The sequence below is a fragment of the Festucalex cinctus genome, chromosome 12 (assembly GCF_051991245.1).
Source record: "Festucalex cinctus isolate MCC-2025b chromosome 12, RoL_Fcin_1.0, whole genome shotgun sequence".
In the NCBI taxonomy this organism is placed as follows: Eukaryota; Metazoa; Chordata; class Actinopteri; order Syngnathiformes; family Syngnathidae; genus Festucalex; species Festucalex cinctus.
In genome coordinates, this window is record NC_135422.1 from 13,880,861 (window position 1) to 13,902,854 (window position 21,994).

General features: G+C 39.9%; 1 protein-coding gene across 1 annotated transcript in view; it reads right to left on the reverse strand.

Moving 5' to 3' along the window:
• Window positions 1–21,654, reverse strand: part of zfyve26 (zinc finger, FYVE domain containing 26) — a 33,357-nt gene extending 11,703 nt beyond the window's left edge. The window contains exons 1-26 of the mRNA XM_077538994.1: window positions 21,543–21,654; window positions 20,553–20,838; window positions 20,397–20,472; window positions 19,073–19,159; window positions 18,858–18,986; window positions 17,329–17,662; window positions 17,128–17,252; window positions 15,010–15,174; window positions 14,834–14,922; window positions 14,254–14,402; window positions 13,974–14,168; window positions 12,305–12,832; window positions 11,932–12,056; window positions 11,616–11,856; window positions 9,990–10,253; window positions 8,641–8,763; window positions 8,400–8,573; window positions 7,890–8,129; window positions 7,717–7,822; window positions 6,077–6,894; window positions 4,713–4,915; window positions 4,539–4,643; window positions 4,330–4,452; window positions 2,323–2,743; window positions 1,204–1,305; window positions 945–1,120 (exon numbers count right to left, since the gene is read on the reverse strand). Of these exons, the coding sequence (XP_077395120.1) occupies window positions 945–1,120; window positions 1,204–1,305; window positions 2,323–2,743; window positions 4,330–4,452; window positions 4,539–4,643; window positions 4,713–4,915; window positions 6,077–6,894; window positions 7,717–7,822; window positions 7,890–8,129; window positions 8,400–8,573; window positions 8,641–8,763; window positions 9,990–10,253; window positions 11,616–11,856; window positions 11,932–12,056; window positions 12,305–12,832; window positions 13,974–14,168; window positions 14,254–14,402; window positions 14,834–14,922; window positions 15,010–15,174; window positions 17,128–17,252; window positions 17,329–17,662; window positions 18,858–18,986; window positions 19,073–19,159; window positions 20,397–20,472; window positions 20,553–20,758 (5,304 nt within the window). The 5' untranslated portion in view covers window positions 20,759–20,838; window positions 21,543–21,654. The remainder of the gene's footprint in view (window positions 1–944; window positions 1,121–1,203; window positions 1,306–2,322; window positions 2,744–4,329; window positions 4,453–4,538; window positions 4,644–4,712; window positions 4,916–6,076; window positions 6,895–7,716; window positions 7,823–7,889; window positions 8,130–8,399; window positions 8,574–8,640; window positions 8,764–9,989; window positions 10,254–11,615; window positions 11,857–11,931; window positions 12,057–12,304; window positions 12,833–13,973; window positions 14,169–14,253; window positions 14,403–14,833; window positions 14,923–15,009; window positions 15,175–17,127; window positions 17,253–17,328; window positions 17,663–18,857; window positions 18,987–19,072; window positions 19,160–20,396; window positions 20,473–20,552; window positions 20,839–21,542) is intronic.
• Window positions 21,655–21,994: the final 340 nt, after the last annotated feature.

Consider the following 21,994-nt stretch of genomic DNA (forward strand, 5'->3'; position numbering starts at 1 on the left):
ATGTCTTACTAATGCAATTCTGCCATCTAGTGGCAATGACCTGAACACAAATCAATATCGCACTTTTTTTTTTTTTACAGTACAGGACATCTTTTTAATTTTAACTCAATTTTATGAATTATTATGAAATTACTGTATCAATGACTAAAAGATGCAGCCATATTTATATTAAACATTTTTTCTACTTTTATGTAAACATGAATATGAAAACTTAGGAAAAAAATTCTATTGTACATTTTGAACAGATAAAATTTGAGATTAATCATGAGTTAACTATTGAAGTCATGCGATTAATTCTGATTAAAAAAAATAATAATCACCTGACACCCCTATTGTTATGTAAGAGCAAAACTTTTATGTATAAAAAAAATCTGCTGCTGTTTATTGTAACACATGTTAATTTGTTGCTTGTTTGATCGGCCGGCTGATGTGTCCTGATTTCCTTAATTTTGGAAGATCTGTGATCGGCCGATCCCTTAAAAATAAACCGATCTTTTCCACAAATCTCATCTCTCTCCTCAGAGGTCTGAAAAAGTCAACCACTGTCCTCGTCTGCTTAGATGACTAATAGGATATTCAATTTAATTTAAGAGAACTACTTCATGTGCAGTTAAAACAACTCATTAGTATTATTTCGTCTATATTGTTCACTGTTTTCCAATAAAACCAGATTGGAAGATCGAAGGTATATGCTGCTTGCAATGAAAAAAATCGGTATCAGCAAAAAATCGGGATCGGAAGGTCAGACTTTTTAAAAGATCGGGGATCGGTAATCGGCTGGAAAATTGTGATCGGTGCACACCTAGTTTCTTGTGTTTGTTAAAAAAAATACATGGGCAGAATACTTTGGAAGAATAATCATCTATTAAATCGTAATATCATCATTGAGAAAAAAAAAACTGGAATTACATTATTTTTTATGATCGTTCAGCCCTATCGCTCACCATGGTAAACCTCTCGCGCCGGCACACCATGCACACGTGCTGTTTGGTGTCGGGCACCCAGTCCTTCCGGTCTGGGGGCTGTTCTGGCGGCTGGAATTTGGCGGGCGACGACCTCTTCCTGCCTGCTGAGCCTCTGTCGCCACTGTTAGTGGAAGAGGAGTGCGTGGGCGTGCTGCCTATTGGGGAGATGTCAACCATTGTTAGGCCAGTCAGGGAGTGTGTAAAAAAAAAAAAATCAGCATCAAAAGTGCAGATTTACTCGTGGAGGAGGGCGTTGACGAATCGAGACGACTGGACGATAAGGTGCTGCTGTCCTGAGCGGGACACTGCATCAGGGCGTCCTGCAGGCTGATGACGGAGTCTGGAAAAACAAGAAATTGTCATAAAACTGGCTTTAGGTGTTGAATTTTGTATTTGGACGTGGGTTTCTAGAGGGAATTACTAGCATTGATTTTATCAGCCATTTTTAAATTTAGCTTCCCTTTTCGTCGAATTGAAATAACACTTGTTAGTTTTTATCATAGTTAATCAATCTCATCACATTTTTATTTAGTCACATTTTAGTCGACTATAAGTCATTATTTTAGTCCGCTAATGAAATTTTTTTTATTCCGCTAATGTTAGTCAACAGAAACTGTCAACACTTTGGTCTAGTTTTAGTCAGGAAAATCATTTTTCACCCTTTGACATTTATGTTGTCAGCAGATAATATTGAACATTTCCATCTAATCTAAAACTACTTTGCACAAAATTTTCTGTCATTTTTTTTTATTTAAAACAGCTTCACACACAATTACAGCGACAAGCTAGTAAGTTGGTTAGTATTAGTTAGCGGTCACATTAACATTGTTTGAATGTTAGCCGATATCTGTTGCATCAATGTTACACTGCACTCGCTAGCTGCAGACCTGAAAGGGTTTTAAAAAAAATAAATCATATTTTTCATCTCCTCTTTGTTCGTAAACTAAAATGTCCATAGATTTTAGTCCAGTCTAACACATTTGATCCCAAAAACGTATAAATACGTTCTATTTTAAATGTCTTTGTCCCAAAGACGTATTTAAATGTTTTTATGTTTTGTTTTATGCCAGTCAAAATCCAGTCAAACAGTCGGGAGTGAAGGGGATTGCTTCTGTGAAAAAGGCTGGAAGTGAATGAGATAAGTTAGCTAAATTTTCATCTTGTCTTTATTCGTCGACGAAAATGCATACTGATTTAATCCCAATTATTTTTTTATTAATGGAGTTTTAGTCTAATCTAGTCTAGTTTTCGTCCGGTGAAAAATGTGTGATGACGAAAATATTTGTATTTAGTTTTCATAAACAAAATTAACACTAGGAGCTACTGAGCCTTCGCTTTCGACAGAACCATCACTGACCGGATCTTGACCTCTCTCGCGGCGCACATGTGAAGTCCAAGGCCTTGCGGGCGTACTCCGCCAGAAGCTTGTCGATGGCATCCGGCCCGAAACTCGCCGCCTCCTGGCCAGCCAGCAGGTTCCTCAACGTGCGCACCGTCGCGTCAGCCCAGTCCACCTTCAGGTTCATGAGCATCTGCTCCAGCATCAGCAGGGGCTCCGACAGCAGTGGGAAGTAGTCCTGGCGGGCGGCCGGTGGCAGAGCCAGCAACACCTTGGAGCCCAAATTGAGGGTGTGGATGTGGCGCCGGCGCGCCGGGGACACCTGCCTCTGGAAGTGCAGCGTCATGTAGTCGGCCAAGAAGTGGCAGGCGGCCAAGCCGGGAAGGCGGTCCAGGGCACGCTCGCACACATCCAGGCCGCACGAAAGTCCTTCAAGAAGCTAATTAGGATAAAACAGAACATGCAGGACTTTTTTTTACGGATAAATGTGAAATTCTGGAAGTTAGTCAGGTTCCGTCTTTTCTGTCTGTCCTTTAAGTAAGTACAGGAAAATGCTGTAAGTTTGACTACTTTAAGTGTGAAATAGTTTCTTTTAGGTACAACACCAGCCTAATGTTAGCAGTCAATGGAAAACCCTATTAATTAGCTAGCATAAATTAGCATGAGACGTTACAAGAGGGATTTATCGTCAACTAATGAATATTCACACAAACACTGCAGAAAAACATACATACAGGTAGTATAATAATACTACCTGTAATATACTAGAGTAAATGTTATTCTGAATTCCTAAAAAGCAAGTCACATTAATATAATAACATTTTTTGTTCTCCTTCACTATTGCGTTCCTACGCTAGCGATGTAACGCGAATACCGACTTAAGTCGAATTTTTCCATTAAAGTCTATATATCAAAATAATTTGCATAAAACAATCTAAAATACATTAAAATAGAAAAAATAAGATGCTATACGACTGTCCGACTGAAACCCAAGTCTTTGCCGATGTTCGTTAGTGTCTATCCTTTCTGTGATCTTTTTATGATGTCTGACATCGTTTCCATGGTAATTGATTTTCTTTCGGCTGGACCACCATTGATAGAAGACGTATTTTTCTTCTTTGGGGCCAAGATGTGGATAGAGACGGTGAAAAAGCCAAAGATACTCCCACAAACACAAGCGCGAGCACTAGCTAAGGGGGTTATATGGCGGACGAGGAGCCAAAATGGCGGATGGAGCCAAAATGGGGGACCGGGTGTAACCGTTGTAAAGTCGAAACGCCTTAGGTCGAGTGCGCCTTAACTCGACGAGGACTCCCTGTAGTTTTTATTTCGTTTTGAGTTTGGTTTTCTTTTAAATGTAGTTAGTTTTAATTAGTTTTCAGGACAAGTCTGTTAGTTTTTATTAGTTTTAGTTATTTCAAAACGGTTTAGTTTTCGTTTGTTTGAGCATTAATTTTTATGTTTTAAAAACAGTGTATAACTTGTGTGCAAGATTTAATAAATACCATGGTAAAATGAAAAAAAGCAACGGACTTCTTACCTAGCGTTGCGTTTTGGCTTAATTCAATGAAAAAACAGGCAAGGCGAGCCAAAATTCAAACACGCAAAATTGTCGCCTAGGAGTGATGTCATCTGAAGGTGCTTTTCTATTGGCTGCTGCTTGATGACATCACTTCTGTGCGACACACTGTCAATGTCTGTATATCAAAATAAATATACTTAAATCACATTTAAAATCAACCCCAAATGTGCTAAATTAATTACCAAAGACAAAAACTAAGGACATATTCACTATAAGTTAATTTTCGTTTTTTTTCTTTTTCTTTTTTAAGCAAAGCAAGCAACAAAAATGTTCTTTTGCGTTTTAGTCTGTTATTTCGTTAGTTTTAGTGAACTAAAATAACCTTGGTTTGCACCCTCTCAAATCAACTCCCAGCAAGGTTAGTTATTGTCTATTTCAATTGCTCTTTTTGCTTCCCTATTTCTTATCACTCTGTCCGTCCCCTCCAACCACCAAGTCAGTACCTGGAAGGCTTCATCTGTCTGTTCCTTGTCCAGCAGATACAGCAGATGCTCCGTCTGCAGCTGCAGTCTCGACTGCTCGCTCACGGGGTAAAGCTCGGCCCATTGGGCACACAGGGAAAACTCCTGCAGAAGACATACTTCTTTAGCAACATATGTACTTTCTTGATGTATTTTAATTTTGCATTCATTAAAAGGTGAATGGCACACACCTTGGCCTCCAGCATCCGGGCTAGCATGGATTCAGAGCTAGCCTTTGATTCGTCTCTCAATTCCTGCCAGGTAACCCACGGCAACGGCGGCTGTAAGGCTAACATCTGTCACCAGTGAAAAAAGTTTTCGATGAGCACCAGTTTTATCCCGGAGGCCATTTTGGATTACATTACCCGTCTGTAGATGTCCAGTTCTTTCTTTTTCCTCACGAGGTCGGCTCTAAGCGAGTCCTCCAAGTCATCGTCACTGTCCAGACAGAAGTCGAGAAACTCTGTGCAGGCCGAGAGAGGCCAGCGTTCCATGGCCTGCAAGGCCACGTGAGCACGCAGGTTGGCGTCCTGCACCCGGAATAGGTGGCCGACGCCTTCCTCGTTGTCTTCAAGGGATAAAGCTACATGTCAATGAACATCCATTTTCACCAGAAAAAAAAAAATGTAAAAACATCATTTGACTGAAGTGGTGACATCTATAGTGTTCCCTCATCTTTCAATTGCACAACAATTGCTTACATTATATTAATACTAGAGCTGTCAAATTATTACAGTGTTCCCTCACTATAACATGGTTCACTTTTTGTGGACTCGTTGCATCGCAGATTTTTTTGTGTGTGCAATTTTGTATGCATTATTTATTAATTTTTTTTACAGTAATGTACCTATTTTATCAAATTTAATAAAAATTTAACATTGAAAATGTTTAAACAAGAGAGAAATGTAAATGCCTCGATGAGAAAAGTGTATAAACCGTGTGGTGAGGTGTTTTAGAGCCTAAAAACATTTATAACAAATGTAAAACATATAGCTAACACCTTTGCGAATTTCATTTATTGCGGGTATTTTTTGGAACTAACCCCAGTGGAAAACAACGGAACACTGCACATTTTTTAATCAGATTAATCACATCTTAGAATTTTGATTACCGGTAATAATCACTTAATTTAAAAGGCTTTTTATCAACATGTTTTGCCCGCCAAATTTGAAGAGCACCTGTAATGTGTCAATTCTTTCGACATTTAATGTTATGAGGATGTCTTCCACATTTTTCTCTAATCAGTTAATTACTTGTATAGACAGCACTATATAACTCATTTGCTCCCAAAAACGTATAAATATGTTCTATTTTAAATGTTTGAAGTGTCCCAAAGACGTATTTATAAGTTTTTTTATGCTACAGCATACAGAAGAACTACAAAGAATGGTTGAGGAAATGGTAGTTGTTACACAAACGGCCAGCAGGTGGCAGCAGAGCAAAGGCGATCAACCAAGGCCATGTTGAAAAAAGCTCAATTACTCACAATTCTAAATAGAGATGTGAATAATGATGATGGCTATATTCTAATGCTAATTGCTGCAAAACAGAAACAGATAGAAATATTCCTTTATCTTTCTTTTGGTAGGTTCCATGTTTTTATAGCAAGAGAACACAATATTCTGTGGGCCTTGCAAAAATCAGCCAAAATCCAGTAAAACAGTCGGGAGGCAAGGTGACATTTTCTGTGAAAATGTTTGCAAGTGAATGGGTTAATATTTTAACTCACCCCCTAAGGCAGCCCAGGCAAGCAGGCGATCCCTGAGCTCCCCCTGCTGGCTGCAGTCAGGCCCGTAAAGTTCCAGCACCCGAAGAGCTCGGTCCACATCCTTGGATGCCAGAGCCTGCTGGAAGGCGTCGGCGGCGACCCCGCGGGCGGCTTCCTCCCGAGGCCCGGCTAGCAGGAGGGCAACCAGGGGCTTTCCGCACACCCATGCGCCGAGCCCCTCGCCGTCAGAAAAGGAGGGGCCCAGTACGGGTTCTGCCATGACGCCCAGATACGCTCGGAGCACCGGGAAGGCCTGGAGAAGCATGTTGGCCTCACGGGAGATTTGCTCGCCGTCTAGCAACGCCTCCTTACGCCCACTACGGAAGTATCCCGACCAGCCCGTGGGCTGAGAGCGAGTGCCCTCCCCTTTGGATGCACTCAGACACACCAGAACCGCCGTCAAGGCCGAGCGAGACTTGAGGAACGTCAGGGCTGATGGTGTGAGCAGAAATGATGGGCCGGGGGTGGCTGGCGAGGCAGAGAGGTTGGCGGAGGAGGTGGAGCTGATGGTGGAGGTGTCCTCTGAAGAAATGGACTCGGAGCTGGTGTCACACAGAAGTGCGGCCATCGCGAGCGTGGATGCGTGCTCCCCAGCGTGGTGTTGGAGCAACAAAGTCAAAGCGGACACACTGAACACAGTGTCGTCTTTCTTAGCATGAATGGAATCCTGGTCCTGGTCTGGGAACGTTGTCCCCACATGTAGGACCTTGCAGCATCGCTGGATGATCACCTGCTGGACGTTGAGGCCAAGCCCCGCCTCCCGCAGCAACGATAGCAGCCTAGACAGTCAACAGTTTATTTACAACTTATTTGTGTTGCTTTACAACAATGACAAATTAAGTTGATAATAGTTAAATGCTTTGCAATTAATTCATAAAAGTAAAACATATTTTAATATAGTTTAAAATAATACAGCTTGCTTTTTTTTTCCTGCTTTTTTTTTTTTTGTGTCTTTGCACAGCCGTATCTCTCAACAACCCTATGTCCTACTGGGGACATATGGGCATGTGCGGACACCTTTCCAACCGTGTCTGTCCCGTCGCTCCACATTGCATTCCGGAGATAGAAAATATATACTGTGCCGTATAATAAGTAAATGAAAAGAAAACATACTTTTAATGAAAAAAAATGACTGTAAATGGAAAAAAAAAACAAATGAAGGAAAAAAACATTCATAATAAACTAAAAATCATACAAAATGAAAAATCATGTTATAAGTAATAAGTTTGTATTAAAAAAAATAATGGAAAAAAAAAGGAATGTAAATGAAAAAAAGAACATATGATGAATGAAAAAGCATTTATAATAAAGTAAAAATCATATCAAAATGAAAAAACAAACGAAAAAATGTATATAATTAACTGTTTTTTTTTTTAAACTAAACGCGGATTTCCATTATCGCAGGTATTTTTGTAACGTAACACCCACGATAAGAGGGAACACTGTAACAGAAATTAATAATATAATAATGTTAAAAAATACAAATAGTAAAATAACAAATCTAAAACATCAATATTAAATTAAGAATACAAACAAAAATAGAAACAAGTTCATAGATTTAAATATAAGTAAGTCAACAAGCTTGCTGAGAGCAAGAATACCTGTCAGGAGACACCTGTCGCTCAAACAGCAGATAGGAGAGAAGCTGCGATGGAGCTTGAAGCAACACCAGCAACGGATTCCCCAGCTTCACCTCACTTGTCTGGTCTGAAAGAAGCAAGGAGTAAGAAAAAAAAATAGCTTCTCCTTGGATCACCTTTAATCGACCACAAACCTTCTGATCCGAGGCTGCGCACCAGCACGGCCGCTAGTGTGTCGACGTAGTGCAGAAACGTGCACACAAAGTCGGGCCTGGCCAGGTCTCCATTGGGCTCGAAGGGGCACAACTGGTCCAGGGAGTGGAGGACTTGCTTCATGCCGAAGCGCACCGGGTGAGAGTCCTGCTCGGATGCTTTCAGGCTGGCTTGCTCCGTCAGCAACGCAACGAGGGAGCTTGATGATGCTGCGATGCCCTCTACAAAGAAACAGACATTTTTCTATTCGGTGTCCACCAATCAAGTAACTGCAGTGTCTCAAGCGCTAGCCATTCGATTCTGTGGCATCGCGTTGAATTAAATTGTGCTGTTTGATTGTAGACAAACCTAACTGTACCCTTTGTGACTTTTGACGATGGAAGCACAAAGTGAAGTCGCCAGCTTGTGGTATGTAAAGGCAATTACAAACTATTTCTAGAGAGGCCTCAAGTATTTTTGCCCATTTTCACATGTATCATGACCATACTGACCCGCGACATCGGTGGCAGAGCTGAGGACATGCAGGGTACTCTCTAAACGTTGCATCAGAGCAAGTCGGGCGGAGATGCACTCCTCACTCAACGTCGGGTGGCAGCACAGAAGTACTTCCTGGATGCAGCAGCCAAACGGGCTGGCCAACAACTGCTCCTCTCCAGCAGCACCCTCTAAAAACACCGTCACTATCAAGAGCAATCTTTGGCAGGAAGTAGCCTTATGACACTGTCGACTCACCCGACATCTTGACTGAGTTCTTACTAGTTGTGGGATGGTTCAGAATCTTGCTGATCTGCTGTAAAATCAGAGGAAATCCACTGATGTTCTCGAGATGAGGCTCTCTGGGGTCTGTTCGCATGCCTGGGGAAAGCAGATGTTGATCATAATGCTTTACCCACACATGATGACAAAAAAAAAAAAGACATGACCTTAAACATAGTTGCTTCTTCACTTTCAAATTAAGCACTAGCAGACGTGACGTGCATGCTGTGACCATATCTCTGATCCTTTAAGTCACTCCTTATTTATCTATAACCACTTCAGTCAAAGTATATAGGGATGGAGAAAACATTTTTTTTTTGTTGATTTATTAACTCATTCACTTGCAGCCATTTTCACTGAAGCAATCCCCTTCACTCCTGGCTGTTGTACTGGATTTTGACTGATTTTGCAAGGCCCACAGAATATTCTGTTCTATTGCTCTAAAAACATGGAACCTACCAAAAGAAAGATTAGAGTCTCTTCTTTCATCAGGAAAAAAAGTATATTTCTATCTGTTTCCATTTTGCAGCAATTAGCATTACAATATAGCTAAGTTTCATCATTATTCACAAATCTATTTAGAATTGTGAGTAAATTGCTCTGCTTCCATCTGCTGGCTGTTTGTGCAATAACTACCATTTCTTCAATGGTTCTTTGGATTTGAGAGGCTGCATCAAAGCCTTCTGTATACTCTAGCATAAAAAAAAAACCCCATAAAAAACGTATAAATAGGTCTTTGGGACACTTAAAACAATTAACATAGAACGTATTTATGCATTTTTGGGAGCAAATGAGTTCATGTTTGTATTGTTACATTTTTATTTCACGCGTTCTATAAAGTGCTTTGTTACAGCTACAGCTGTTGTTAAAAGCGCAATAAATTTTGGTTTTATTTTGGTAGTGGTTGTTACCAAACAAAAACGCCTGCTTCAAACAAAAATGGCAGACTTCCTGTGCATTTTCCGGCAAGAATTAGAGAAATTAACAAATAAAAAGGTGCCTGTCTTAACAATTTTTGGAGGATACTGAGGTTGTTGTGAAGTGAAACTGGCTTTGGAAGTTGATTTTTCTTTTTTTTTTAGTGTTTCTCAACCCCAGCCCTCGAGTACCCCTATCCAGCCAGTTTTTCCATGTCTCCTTCAGCCAACACATCTGAGGATCGTTACAGGCTTCATGCACATCTTATTGATTAGCTGATCGTTTGAAACACCTGTGTCGGCTGTTGGAGACATGGAAGACAGGCTGGATAGGGAGGGGTACTCGAGGACCAGGGTTGAGAACCACTGTTCTAAGAGAGCTCTACCAAACTATAGTGGCTTGCGTACCACGAGCCTCCAAGCTGCTGCTAAGGCGACGCTCGGCCGTGTCCAGCAGCTGTCGAGACGTTTTCCAAAGCTGACAGTGGCAGCATGCAAGGTCAAAGGCGGCCATGGCGGGCGGACTGAGCTCCTCCAGTAGTCTGCCCACCAGCCCGGATGACTCCGATGAATACCGGCTGGTCCAGTAGCCCTCCTGCAGCGTTGGGAGAGGGTGGGAAGGCGTGCTGAGGAGGCGATCGGCTATGTCGGAGATGGAGTAAAATGCCACACCTGCGGGGGAGGCCAAGACCAAACATATGAATAAGTCAATATTTGAGTATCAATCTGAACGGGAAACAAGTACACATTGAGGGTAACAAGTTAGCTTGTAACAGTAATGTTGCTTGAACCATTTCAAGATGCACTCAGTGGCCACAACATTAGGTACATCCATCCATCCATCCATCCATTATCTGACTTATGTTGACTGACTCGAACTAAATAACAAAAACCAACTAACCAACTACAATGTTGCCCTGCATATTTGTCATTCGCAGATTCACCTATTATGTGACTTTTTTTTTTCTCACCTTGTCGCTATTTTTTACCTCAGACCAAAGCTCTAAAATAAACATTTTGCTTTCCTGATGTTTTTGTACTAACTTTGGTGAATTTAGCCGGAAAGCATCAAAATAAAAGTATTGCTTTTCTTATGGAGTTTATGGACAATTATAAACCTTTTTTAGGGGGGTGTCAGCTACTCACGGATTTTCGCTATTTGCAGCAAGGCTCAGTTCCTATCAACACTTTAACCAAGAAGAAAATTAATTAAAAGAAATAAGTAAAACAAATTAACAAAACTAACTACTAATGAATCACAAAAACTTACTAAAACAATCTAAAACAACCCCACCAAAAAACAAAAGCTAAAATTACTAAAACTAATTACGGTTCCGATTAAATTTAACTATCAATCCATCCATTGTCTTAACCGCTTGCTCCTCACAAGGGTCGCGGAGGGGTGGCTGGAGCCTATCCCAGCTGGCTTCGGGCAGTAGGTGGGGTACACCCTGAACTGGTTGCCAGCCAATTGCAGTAAATGTAACTATTAGATCTTATTAAACTTTACGAAGCAAAATTTATAAAGGCTAACCCCAAAAAAACTATAACTCATCAAATACAACTAACCAAAACTACTACAAACAAAAACTAACTCATAAACTAAAACTTACTAAGTCAAGCTAAAACAAAGTATAAGAGATCAATTAACACAAGTAAAACTAATCCAAAAAATCTAACATAATTAAAGCTAAGTCAAACTAATTATCAACAAAATAAACTAAACTAAAACAATGCTGACGAAGACTAACTCAAATTAGCCCAACTAAACAACAACAACTAAAACAAACAAAATAACTAATAATAAATAACTTAAACCAGAAGTAACTAACCATCCATTTTCTGTCTCTTTGCAAATGTCTGGAATAAACTAAAACTAACTGAAAGTACAACTTACCAAAACTGACTTAAAACAATCTAAAAGTAAGCCAATGCCAAACATGAACTTACATGTTGTTCAGGTTCCAATTCTAGTCTTGAGATTCACGATATCCACATGTCATCCAACTCCTCAGGTACACCTAAACATCTCACCTGCGGCCGCAGCGCTTCCGATGGCTTGGAGGGTGGAGAGCCCGCTGCTGCCCAGCCGGCTGCGCGCCGTCCCGGCCGCCGAGGGGCCCAAGCCCTCAGAAGATGAAGAGGACGACGACATGGACTGGCTCTCCATCTTCTGCTCCACTCGGCCCAGCTCCACCAACACTTCCTTGTAGCGCTCCATGAAGGCCAGCTCGCCACTGGAGGCCGACGCCTCCAGGTCGAAAACCAGAGATACCTGTGGGTCATTTATTGAATGGGTGAAGCAAGGACCGATTCAGTCGTCGTCAACCGAGCTCGTTGCCATAGTGACCTGATGGGCCTCCATGAAGTTGCCGCGCCGGATGCAGGACATGAGCAGAGACTCCGGAGGAGACAACATGGCGGGGATGAGCCAGCTGGGAACGGACGTAGCGTCTGCATAATCTCCTCCCACCTCTGCAAACAAATGTACATGCAACAAGGTCAAAGAAAAACTTTCGTTTCAATATATTGTACGCCTGTATGTATATTTTATTTACTAATTGTAAAGTGCAGTCCACAAAGCCTAACCTATAAGACCAAAAACATTGATCTATGATCAATCCGATATTGTTTATTGTAATACAAATTAATTTTTGACTTGTGTTTGCTGGGAATCACTGCCGCAGACTACAAAAATACTCAAATTGTATTTCGCATCTCACCGCTTCTGCTGCCTTGATTGCTAGTGATGATCTGCAGCCTCCACTGTGCCTCGGCCGTGCGTTTGGACAACCTCTGCAGGCGGGCGCTGAAGGTCCCAGGCGCCACAGAACAGCCTACGCTCTCCGCCACCTCCGCCTCCCTGGGCAGTGCTCGCCCCGTCTCCTGTCCCTCCTGCTCACCCACCACACACATGCCCTCCAAGCCCTCTTTGAGCAGCTTCAGGAAACCCTCCATGGCCTCCACGTCTGCCAGGAAGCCGTTGCAGCCGCGGACCAGGTGAGACAGATCTGGGTCCGAGTGAGGGACACTTGCGCGGTCCTCCTCGGTTTGAGTCTCGATCGCTTCAGATGAAGACGACGACGGGTTTGTCATGGTCGCATCTTTGGGGCTTTGTGCAGAAAAGTCGGCGCTAGAGAGGAAGAGCAGTGAGAAGATGTTCTCGAGCAGCTCCAGGCGGAACATGGCGGGCATGGCCTCCAAGCACAGTTGGCACTCAGACAGGTAGTGCTGGAACAGTGACTGGCAATCTAAAAGGGGAATAAGGAACAATTGAAGTCATTAATGTGCATTTATTCCACTCAGTGGGAGGAAATGTGCTATTTACGTTATTTGCGTTATTAGGGATGTAACAATATCCAAACATCAGGATATCATATTATATACAATCTACAATCTCTAATAAGACCTACTATTGCGACACTTACTTGTTAATGCACGCACACATTGAGTTCCTCCACATATTAACTCAGTTCACAAGCATATTACGTTCATCTGACCATTAGCATGGATTTTAAACATAGAAGGGCCAAAACATGCCTTGCGAAAATCAAACCACTACAAAACTAGCCATCAGAGGGTGCTAGTACTGCACAAATGGAAATCAACCTGACTTTTATTTAACAGTTGTGCTGCTTTTAATATCGTGACATGAAGACAACGATATATTGTGGCAGTTTTAATATCGCGATATCACGATATTGTATTGTCAAATTAGTGTGTTAATTTTGTGTTAAACGCACATTTAACCTATCCTTTAACCCCACAAAAATTTTTTAATGCACAATTAATGACCGCGCCATACTTGGAAAGCCTCTACTGGGGTCAGTTGCAATGCAGCAGACAAGTCCACATCAAAATTTGGCAGTAAAATATTTAATAGAAATGTATATATTTGCGGAGACTGGGGTTAAGTTGTATTTTATAATTTTAAAAATGTGCAGAATTTCACAGGTTACCGGTACTTCATGTTAAAGACTAGATAGCATTAATATGAAATGAAAAATGCACTGAGCTGTCACCAAAATCTTAAAAATGCAATTATGCCATCTAGTGGCAGAAAAATGAGCTCAACACAAATCAATATCACACACGTTTTTTTACAGTACAGTATAGCTTTGTAATTTAAAATCAATGTGAATTATGAAACTACTGTATCAATGACTAAAAGATGCAGCCATATTTCTATTAGTTACATTGTTTTTTCAATTTTATGTTAAGAATATGAAAAGTTTGAAAAAATATTTTATTGTACATTTACAACAGACATAAAAAGTCATGCAATTAATTACGATTAAAAAATTCAATCGCCTGACACCCCTAGTTAATAATAATGGAAGAAATGCAAACCAACTGCAAGCGAGCAAGCCTTCAACTATTGATGGTGCAAACCTGATGAAGTGGTAGCAAGACTTGGGTCCGTCCCCTCCCAAGCCGCTTTTTGTCTCTTGGCTTGACATTGGCCACATCCTGAGCTCTTGTGTGCGTTGATGCATAGAGCGTAGATGGCGTACTTCATGGCGCAGAAGCCGCGGAACAGAATGACGCTTCTCTGCGCCGCAGGACTCAAGACTGCCTCAACGTCGCCTGCGGGACAAAAGTCAAAACGCGGTAACAAAAAAAAAGACCAAACGCAGGTGACAGGGTGATGAAGAAAGAGCTGCACACTGACTTCCTGCTGGATTTGGGGTTTGCTGGAGCAGATCTAGAATGTGGCGCTCTTCAAAGTGGGCCAGCGGAGTCAAAGAGTGCAGAATGTAGAGGGCCGAGTGATTGTCCAGGCTGTGGAGCTGGCCCAGCAATGCCTCCGAGGAAACACTTCTGCGCCCACCAACATAACAAGTGAGGAAGCAAATGGAGGCATAGGTCAACACAATTTTATAGAACATTAGCCTAATAGCAGATTTGCCCAAGTCGCATTTGATAGCTTTTGGAAATCAGGTAAAAACACAACAAATTCACAAACAAGAATCCAGTTAACTCAATGCAACCTTTTCCGATTACATGAACTCAGACTAAATTTTTTTTTTAGAAATTGTTTGAAGCAACCACATTGGTATTTTTTATTGATATTGTGACAGTAAGTTAATAATTAAGTACGTAAAATTATTTTATTACACATTTTTATTAAGCTAAAGGAAAAGGAAAAATGAGAAAGGTATATATTCGAACAAGAAATAAAATAAAGAAATAAAAAAAACAATAAAAAGCAGCAGACAAACAAAGCAAAATGCATTTTTGAAAATACTTACGGGTTGTTTTTTTTACACCATTCCAGTATTCCAAGCTGGGAGGACAAAACATTGGCAAAGTCGTGCAGGACTGAGTCATGAGCTGACCTCTTAAGAAAACAAAAAAAAAAAAACCCGTTAATTTACTTTTCTTGAAGTTTGCATTTATCACAATTGCGAATTGTCTTTTTTCTGACCTGTTGGTGATGGAGGACGTCGAGCAGCATGTGCGCTGAGCTCAGACTACTACAATGCGTCCATCCCAGCAACAGCAGCAGACGGCACAGAGGCTGGAATTCCGACTGCAACATGTCTTTCAGTTGAGAAAACTCCTCGTGTTTCATCAAGTCCAGCGCCGTCACCTAGTATTAAGTATTAAGGAGTATTAGCTCCTCTGCAGAAGTGTACTTACAACAATTTTATAGACAAATTATACTATTTATAGTTGTGGAGGAGAATTGGGAGGGGTAAAATATGTTCTTCTTCCTGGTGGATGTGTAACAAAAAATAATGAGAAGCACTGTGCTAAGGTCACCTTTCGGCCTTAACACACAATAATACATGTTTGCTAATACAGACAAACTGTAACATTAAAGTAGACTACGCGGTATTAGTATTAGGAGAGTAGTAGAAACATAATTTCACTTTTGACGGCACACAAGGTGCATTCAAGGACTGCCAACAACAGGACATCACATACACAGATAAAATGAGGTAAACATAACATTGAAGGGTTTTTCCTGGCTCAAATTGAGGCAGCGGTGGTATCAACCTGACAATAATGGGTGACTACCGATACCAGGTATCAGTATCGGCACCAATACCAGTCTTATTTTAAGGTATCGGTACTCGCAGCAGTGACCAGTAACATTATGGGCTGCCCTCTTGCAGCCATTTTATGACCAGGGACTAGAAATGTGAAATTATATGAATACAAAGTTGCCATTAATTGTTGTCATTTTTGAAACTACAATCATTAAAAATTCATCCACAAATACATATTAAACTGTAAATATAGTTCAGGGTTGTTGTAAAACACTATCATATTTATTGTATATACTGTGTTTTTATAACTTTGGCGATGGCTGGAGCTCGCCACCTCTGCCTCACAATCAGGAAATGGGCGTGCGCTAGGGTTGCTTCATCATCGGTTTCTTCTTTGGTACATTAAAGAGATACTTGACTCATTGAGCCATTTTCAGCAGTAAAAAGTTAATATTGTGTCTATAATTAATGTGGTAACTGCATTATTTTTTATGTACAATTAATACCTTTTCAAAAGTATTTTTTTTCTACTTTCTGTCGACTGATGATAAATCACCTGTGCTGAGGAAGTAGGTAACGACCAATCGTGGCTCAGTTTACTGACCAAACCCAGAAAACATGTGAGCCATGATTGGTCGTGACCTACTTCCTCAGCACAGGTGACATCATCATCAGTCGACAGCAAGTAGAAAAATTCCTTTGTGAAGGGATACTTGACTCATTGAGCCATTTTCAGCAGTGAAAAGTTAATATTTTGTCCAGAATGAATTTGATGATGTCATCACTTTTCATGCACAATTAATACCTTGAAAAACTATTTTTCCCACTTGCTATCGACTGATGATGACATCACCTGTGCTGAGGAAGTAAGTAACGACCAATCATGGCTCACCTGTTTTCTGGGTTTGGTCAGTAAACTGTGCCATGATAGGTCGTTACCTACTTCCTCAGCACAGGTGATTTATCATCAGTCAACAGCAAGTTGAAAAATTTGTTTTTAAAGGTATTCATTGTACATGAAAAAATAATGAAGTTACCACATTAATTATAGACAAAATATTAACTTTTTACTGCTGAAAATGGATCAATGAGTCAAGTATCGCTTTAAAGTTAAAAAGAAAAAAAAAGGAAAAAAAAGAAAGCTATTTCTTCTTCGGTTGTTGCTTCAGGTGTTTCCAGTGCACTTCTGTTGATATAGCGCCTCCATAATGGCGCAACACTGCAACTGCAGTTAAAATACGTTCATGCCAAGCTCAATCAACACAGCTGGAGTGTTGTGTCGAGCGATATCAGTGGCTGAGGCTGTGGAGGTGGGGAGCAAATTAGGTGGAGGTGGACACCTCTGGATTTTGTACACAGGAAAAAAACAGAGTAATATTTCTATTGATTTGGCCTGAGTGCAAAATCAGCAAATAGCCGATATTTTCAGTGAATAACAGATAATAGGGTTCATCCGCCGACCCAAAAAAAATAACTGTCACTATGCAAATTTGCATATGCAGATTTACTATACTTGCAGATTTTCTCTACCAAACCCTATGATCACCTACCAAGACCTGCTCCAGGAAGTGCTTCCCACTGCTGAGGCACTCAAAGTAGATCATCTTCCACGCGGACGGACGATCGTCATGGCAACACAGACTGAGGGCCAGCTTCTCCGATTCGGGCAGGGGAGCTTTAAGATGACAAACAAAACGCTGTTAGTTTACAAAACTTTTGACGAAATGATTGATGAGTTGGCTTGGCAGCACCTTGCGTGTGGGGCGCGCTCCTCAACAGACGATCCCGTTGCAGCCTCAGTGCGGACGAGCAATAGGCCGAAACGAGCGTGTCGCTCTGCGGCCGAAGCAGCGAGCTCAGGACCCGCTCCTCCTTGAGGGGTCCGCCTCTGGACGCCCAAAGCGTCTCGCACAGCGCCTCCAACTGGCCACTACCTCCACATGGACTCCATGGCATCACAGCCAAGACGGAATAGATCTCCTCAATCCACTCGTCTTGCCACTCGGGATTTGTCTCAGGCTTCCCCAGTTTGCTCAGCAGATGGAGGATGAAAACATGCTGCAGGGATGCGTCGTCAATGCTTGACTGTGGATAAAGAAGATGAGCAGAAAAAAAGGCAAAAATTGAAAAATCCTTTTTTAAAAAGATATTTTTTTTTTCATAAAAAGGACATAAATTGTTTATTTTTTAAACAAAATGTTTATTTTGAGATAAAAAAAATGGGTTTTTTTTAAACTGTCACATTTTATTTGGTTAAGAAATCTGCAAAGTGAAGTCAGATTTGTTTCCAAACACATTGTAAACTAGACTAACTGCAATTTCTGGAGAAATTGCGTGGGAATGCCGAAAGCTGAATGCTAATAGCTGAATGCTAAGATTTGAATGCATGTGGAATGCTTTTGAAGTAAATTGAGAGATAATATGAAATTATGACCTCCTGGTTACTGGACAATGCACTTTACCAACTGTGCCACCGAGCAGTATCAGACACCTGGTCATGACCGTAAGTTATATGTACGGGAGTCGGCATGGAAAGTGATACTCAATGTCTGTACCATTGAAAACGAATGGGGAAAAGTTAATATTAAATGTTATATTGTGCAAATACTGTAAGTAATGTGGAATCAGACGATATACACCCCGGGATGCATGAATTTTTTAAGCTAGTTGAAATGTGAACAGTGTAAATTGTATGTATTATGTGGGAGTTGTTACGTGGCAAAAAAAAGTGGCAAAAAAGTGTGGAGAATAAAAATCACAACATATGTGGGAATGCTTCAGCATTCCCACAATGATTGAAGATAAACACTGAAAACATGCAAAAAGACATAAAGCACGAAACTGTTATTCACCATCTCAGTTAACTCTAATCAGATGTGAAATCAAGTCAAAATTAAGAAGAAAAAAAACATTTAGGAAAAAAAGCATTTTTTTAATGTAAAAAGTTGTATTTTTTTTCCAAAATATTGTGAAAAAATGTCCTAATTATATGTGAATATTGAATTTATTTACAAGATAAAACGTATTTTTAGGTTAAAAAAAAAAAAAAATGTTTTAGGGAAAAAAAAAAAACTTTTTGGGGAGGAAAAAAAGTATATATTTTTTTAATACATTTTTAGGTAAAAAAAAAACATTAAAAAATCCCACTATAATGTGGAAAAATTATACTGCAGATCATTATCAAGTATACATGAATAAAGGTGGATGTTTCCGAGATCAACATTTTATCCTATTAATTCATCCATTCTATAATTTTTTTCTGCTTTTACACAAATTTTACCTGCAAGAAATAAGTGAGCGTCTGTGCGAGTCGGGGCCTTTTCTTCTTCAGTAGCATATGCAGACAACGCTCCACGGCGGCATGTGTTGAAGTTGAAACTTTAGTGCCTGCAAACGCCTCATGCACCTTCTGCTGAAACATAGTCAGAAGATGAACACACCAACACATCCAAAGAGAATTTGAATAACTTCATATGGCAAAGGTACGAGTGTCACCTGGAGAAGAACCTCCTCGATACCCTCGGACCACAGATGTTCCAGCAGCAGCAAAAATTCTAACTCGCTTCTGACACTCGGAGAGACCTGTCATAGAGGATTAAATCAAAATCAGACATGACTCACCATCGTCATCAATTCAGCGAACATAAGTCATATTTGGGATATTTTACCGTATTCAGATCTGTTATAGGAAAAATGTTTTACTTTTCAAACTATAGTGAACATAAAATATAGTATAGTTTGTTTTAATGAAAAGTTTTATTTTTTTTCAGACAAGATTTTTGGCCATTTGAACAGGGGTGTGTGCACTCTATAGCCACCAAAAGTTGAATTTTTTTTTTTTTTTTTTTTTAAACAGCTTTTCTTTGTAATTTTTAAGTCAAACACAGGCAAGTTGAGTAAACAAATACTCCCCTTTTCAATAATTATTTCAACTTCAATGAATAACTTGTATATTGTTGAGGCCACAAACAGTATTTGGGTTGAGTGCATTAAACAAATTACTCAAGGTCATTCAAAAATATTGAAAAGGAACAAAAATATGTCAATTTCACGTGAAAAGGTCAACGAAAAGATTTTTTTTTAATTAATTAATCTATTTTAGATAAAAGGTTGTATTTTTTGCAAGAAAAAAGTAATATTTTAGGGGGGAAAAAAATCTGATTCACTTTTTTTCTAATTTAAGTTTGATTCTCAAAGAAAAACGATTGAAATTTTCAATTTTTTTTAAGTTATAAAAAAAACATTTTGTTTTTCAAAGTAAGTGGCGATTTTTGTCCTTTTTTCTTAATAGAAAGTATTTTTTTTCTAAAAAGATGAGTCTGATTTCCTCAGAAAGGTTATATTTTTCAATAGAAGTTTTAGATGTCACATTTTTCAAGAAAAGGTAAAAAAAAAAAAAAAAATTCAGCAGACTATTTTTGGATAAAAAGTCGCATTATTCAAAAAAGTTGTATATTTCATGATTCATTGAAAGTTTTTTTTTTTTTTAAGAAAAACAGCAGTAATTTTCATGACTTTTTTTATATCTGACTTTTTTTTATGGATAGTCGCTTGTTTTCAACATAAAATTTGAGACTATTTACAGATAAATACTCCAGATAAAAAGTTTGAAAAAAGTCCGTATTTTTTACAGTCAAAAGGCAGGCAAGTTAAACTTGTTTAAATTATTAATGACTACCCAAAAGGCACCGATTATCTTATTGTTGAGGCCACAACGCACGCTAATAGGCAAGAATTCAATGAACTATTTAACTAAAGGTCATTCAAAAAACATTCCAAAAAAACTCTCAGTGGATATGTCAGACGTTCTGTTAGTTACCCGCTCTTCAGTGCGTTGCTCCAAAACTTGCAGCCAAAACCAAGCCAGCTTGTGTGGACTGCCCACAGACTCCCATCTAGAAACATGCCATTTTGTCGTTCAATAAATCCCAAAGACTGCATGAAAATATCAACGCAACACGCCACTTTGACTCACTTAAAATGATAAGGATGGCAGACGGCCGCCTTGATAATCTCCCGCACTTTCTCCGAGATGCCTCCTGTGGATGCGACCAACTGCGGCACGCAGGCGCTGGCCACCTCCCACTCGCCGCACCTCAAGCACCGCTTGAAGTAGTCGAAGAGGTCCCGCAGCGAGGTTTCGGCCTCGCAGCCGAAGGGGTGCGTGGTCACTGGCTCCATTTTGGATTGGCAAGGCGGGCAAGGGGTTAAGAGAGGTCAACTTTCTCGAAGACCACGTCGGACACTGGCACCTTCTTGACCTGAAATAAATACGACACTCACTTAAAAACAATGTGACTAGATAGATGCTTTGCATATTCTTTACAAAGGGGTTTCCAAACAAATAATACCTAAAAAAATACTTAGCTTTCCATTAACGACTATAATGACCAAAATTAAGAACACTTAATTCAGTAATTCTTTCATGTACCACGCTCGGGAGCCCGCATACTACAGACTAGTTCTAATAGAACAAAAATAAAGCTAGTGAAGTGGAATAAATATTTATACATATCCTTACCTAATTAAGATATTTATTTTTGTTTCACTATTATTTATTTTTTGTTTTACTGCATTAATGATTTCTATTCCATGTATATAACATTTTGTATGCAGCAATAGTTGTTGAGTGCTTTATATATAAAGTTGAGATTTGCCTGCAGTGGCATACTTGATTATTCAAGCTACTGCTTTCAGTTTGTACCTTACGATTTTTTTTCCCAACTAAACACTATACTTAGAGCTAAAATTTCTAATAAAACAATTTTAGTGTTAATCAACTGTTCAAATCAAAATGCATTGAGGTTTTCAGTGGTTCCCTGGCAGATGCCCAAATGTCAAGTTAGCGTTAGCATTAGCACTTGCGTTGCCGACCAGTTAAAAGTTCAAGTAAACTCCAGTATCAATAAGGACACTACGCTAACAACACAGTTAGAAGGCAGATAACGTAAATAAAATGACTTACTCATGTCTTTGTGTAGTTTAACCACATAATTTGTTTCCCTTAGCTTAGCTTTCGTCGCCCTGATGCGTTCAGCTACTTCTGCGCCTGTCAATGGGCGGTCACGTGAGCAGATCACCTGACTACGTTGCAGCCAGCTGGTTGGTTAGAGGCGAGCCTCGATGCGACCTTCGAGTACCTCCATCGAAAATAAATCTTTTGATATTTTTACGAAATAGTATTTTTCATAATGGTTTAGAGAGAAATGTTCGGATCTTGTTTGATGTTTTCAACATTTTTGTTTATTAGTATTTTTGTGGATCAAAAATATTGGTTGTCACTGTTGCTTACTCGGTTAACTGAAGGCAACATGTTTTGCTACTAACGAATATGCACAAAACAATTACATTTCGTGACGATTTCAAACAAACACATTCTTTTTAGTTGTTGTCACGTCTTATCAGGTTAAGTTAACT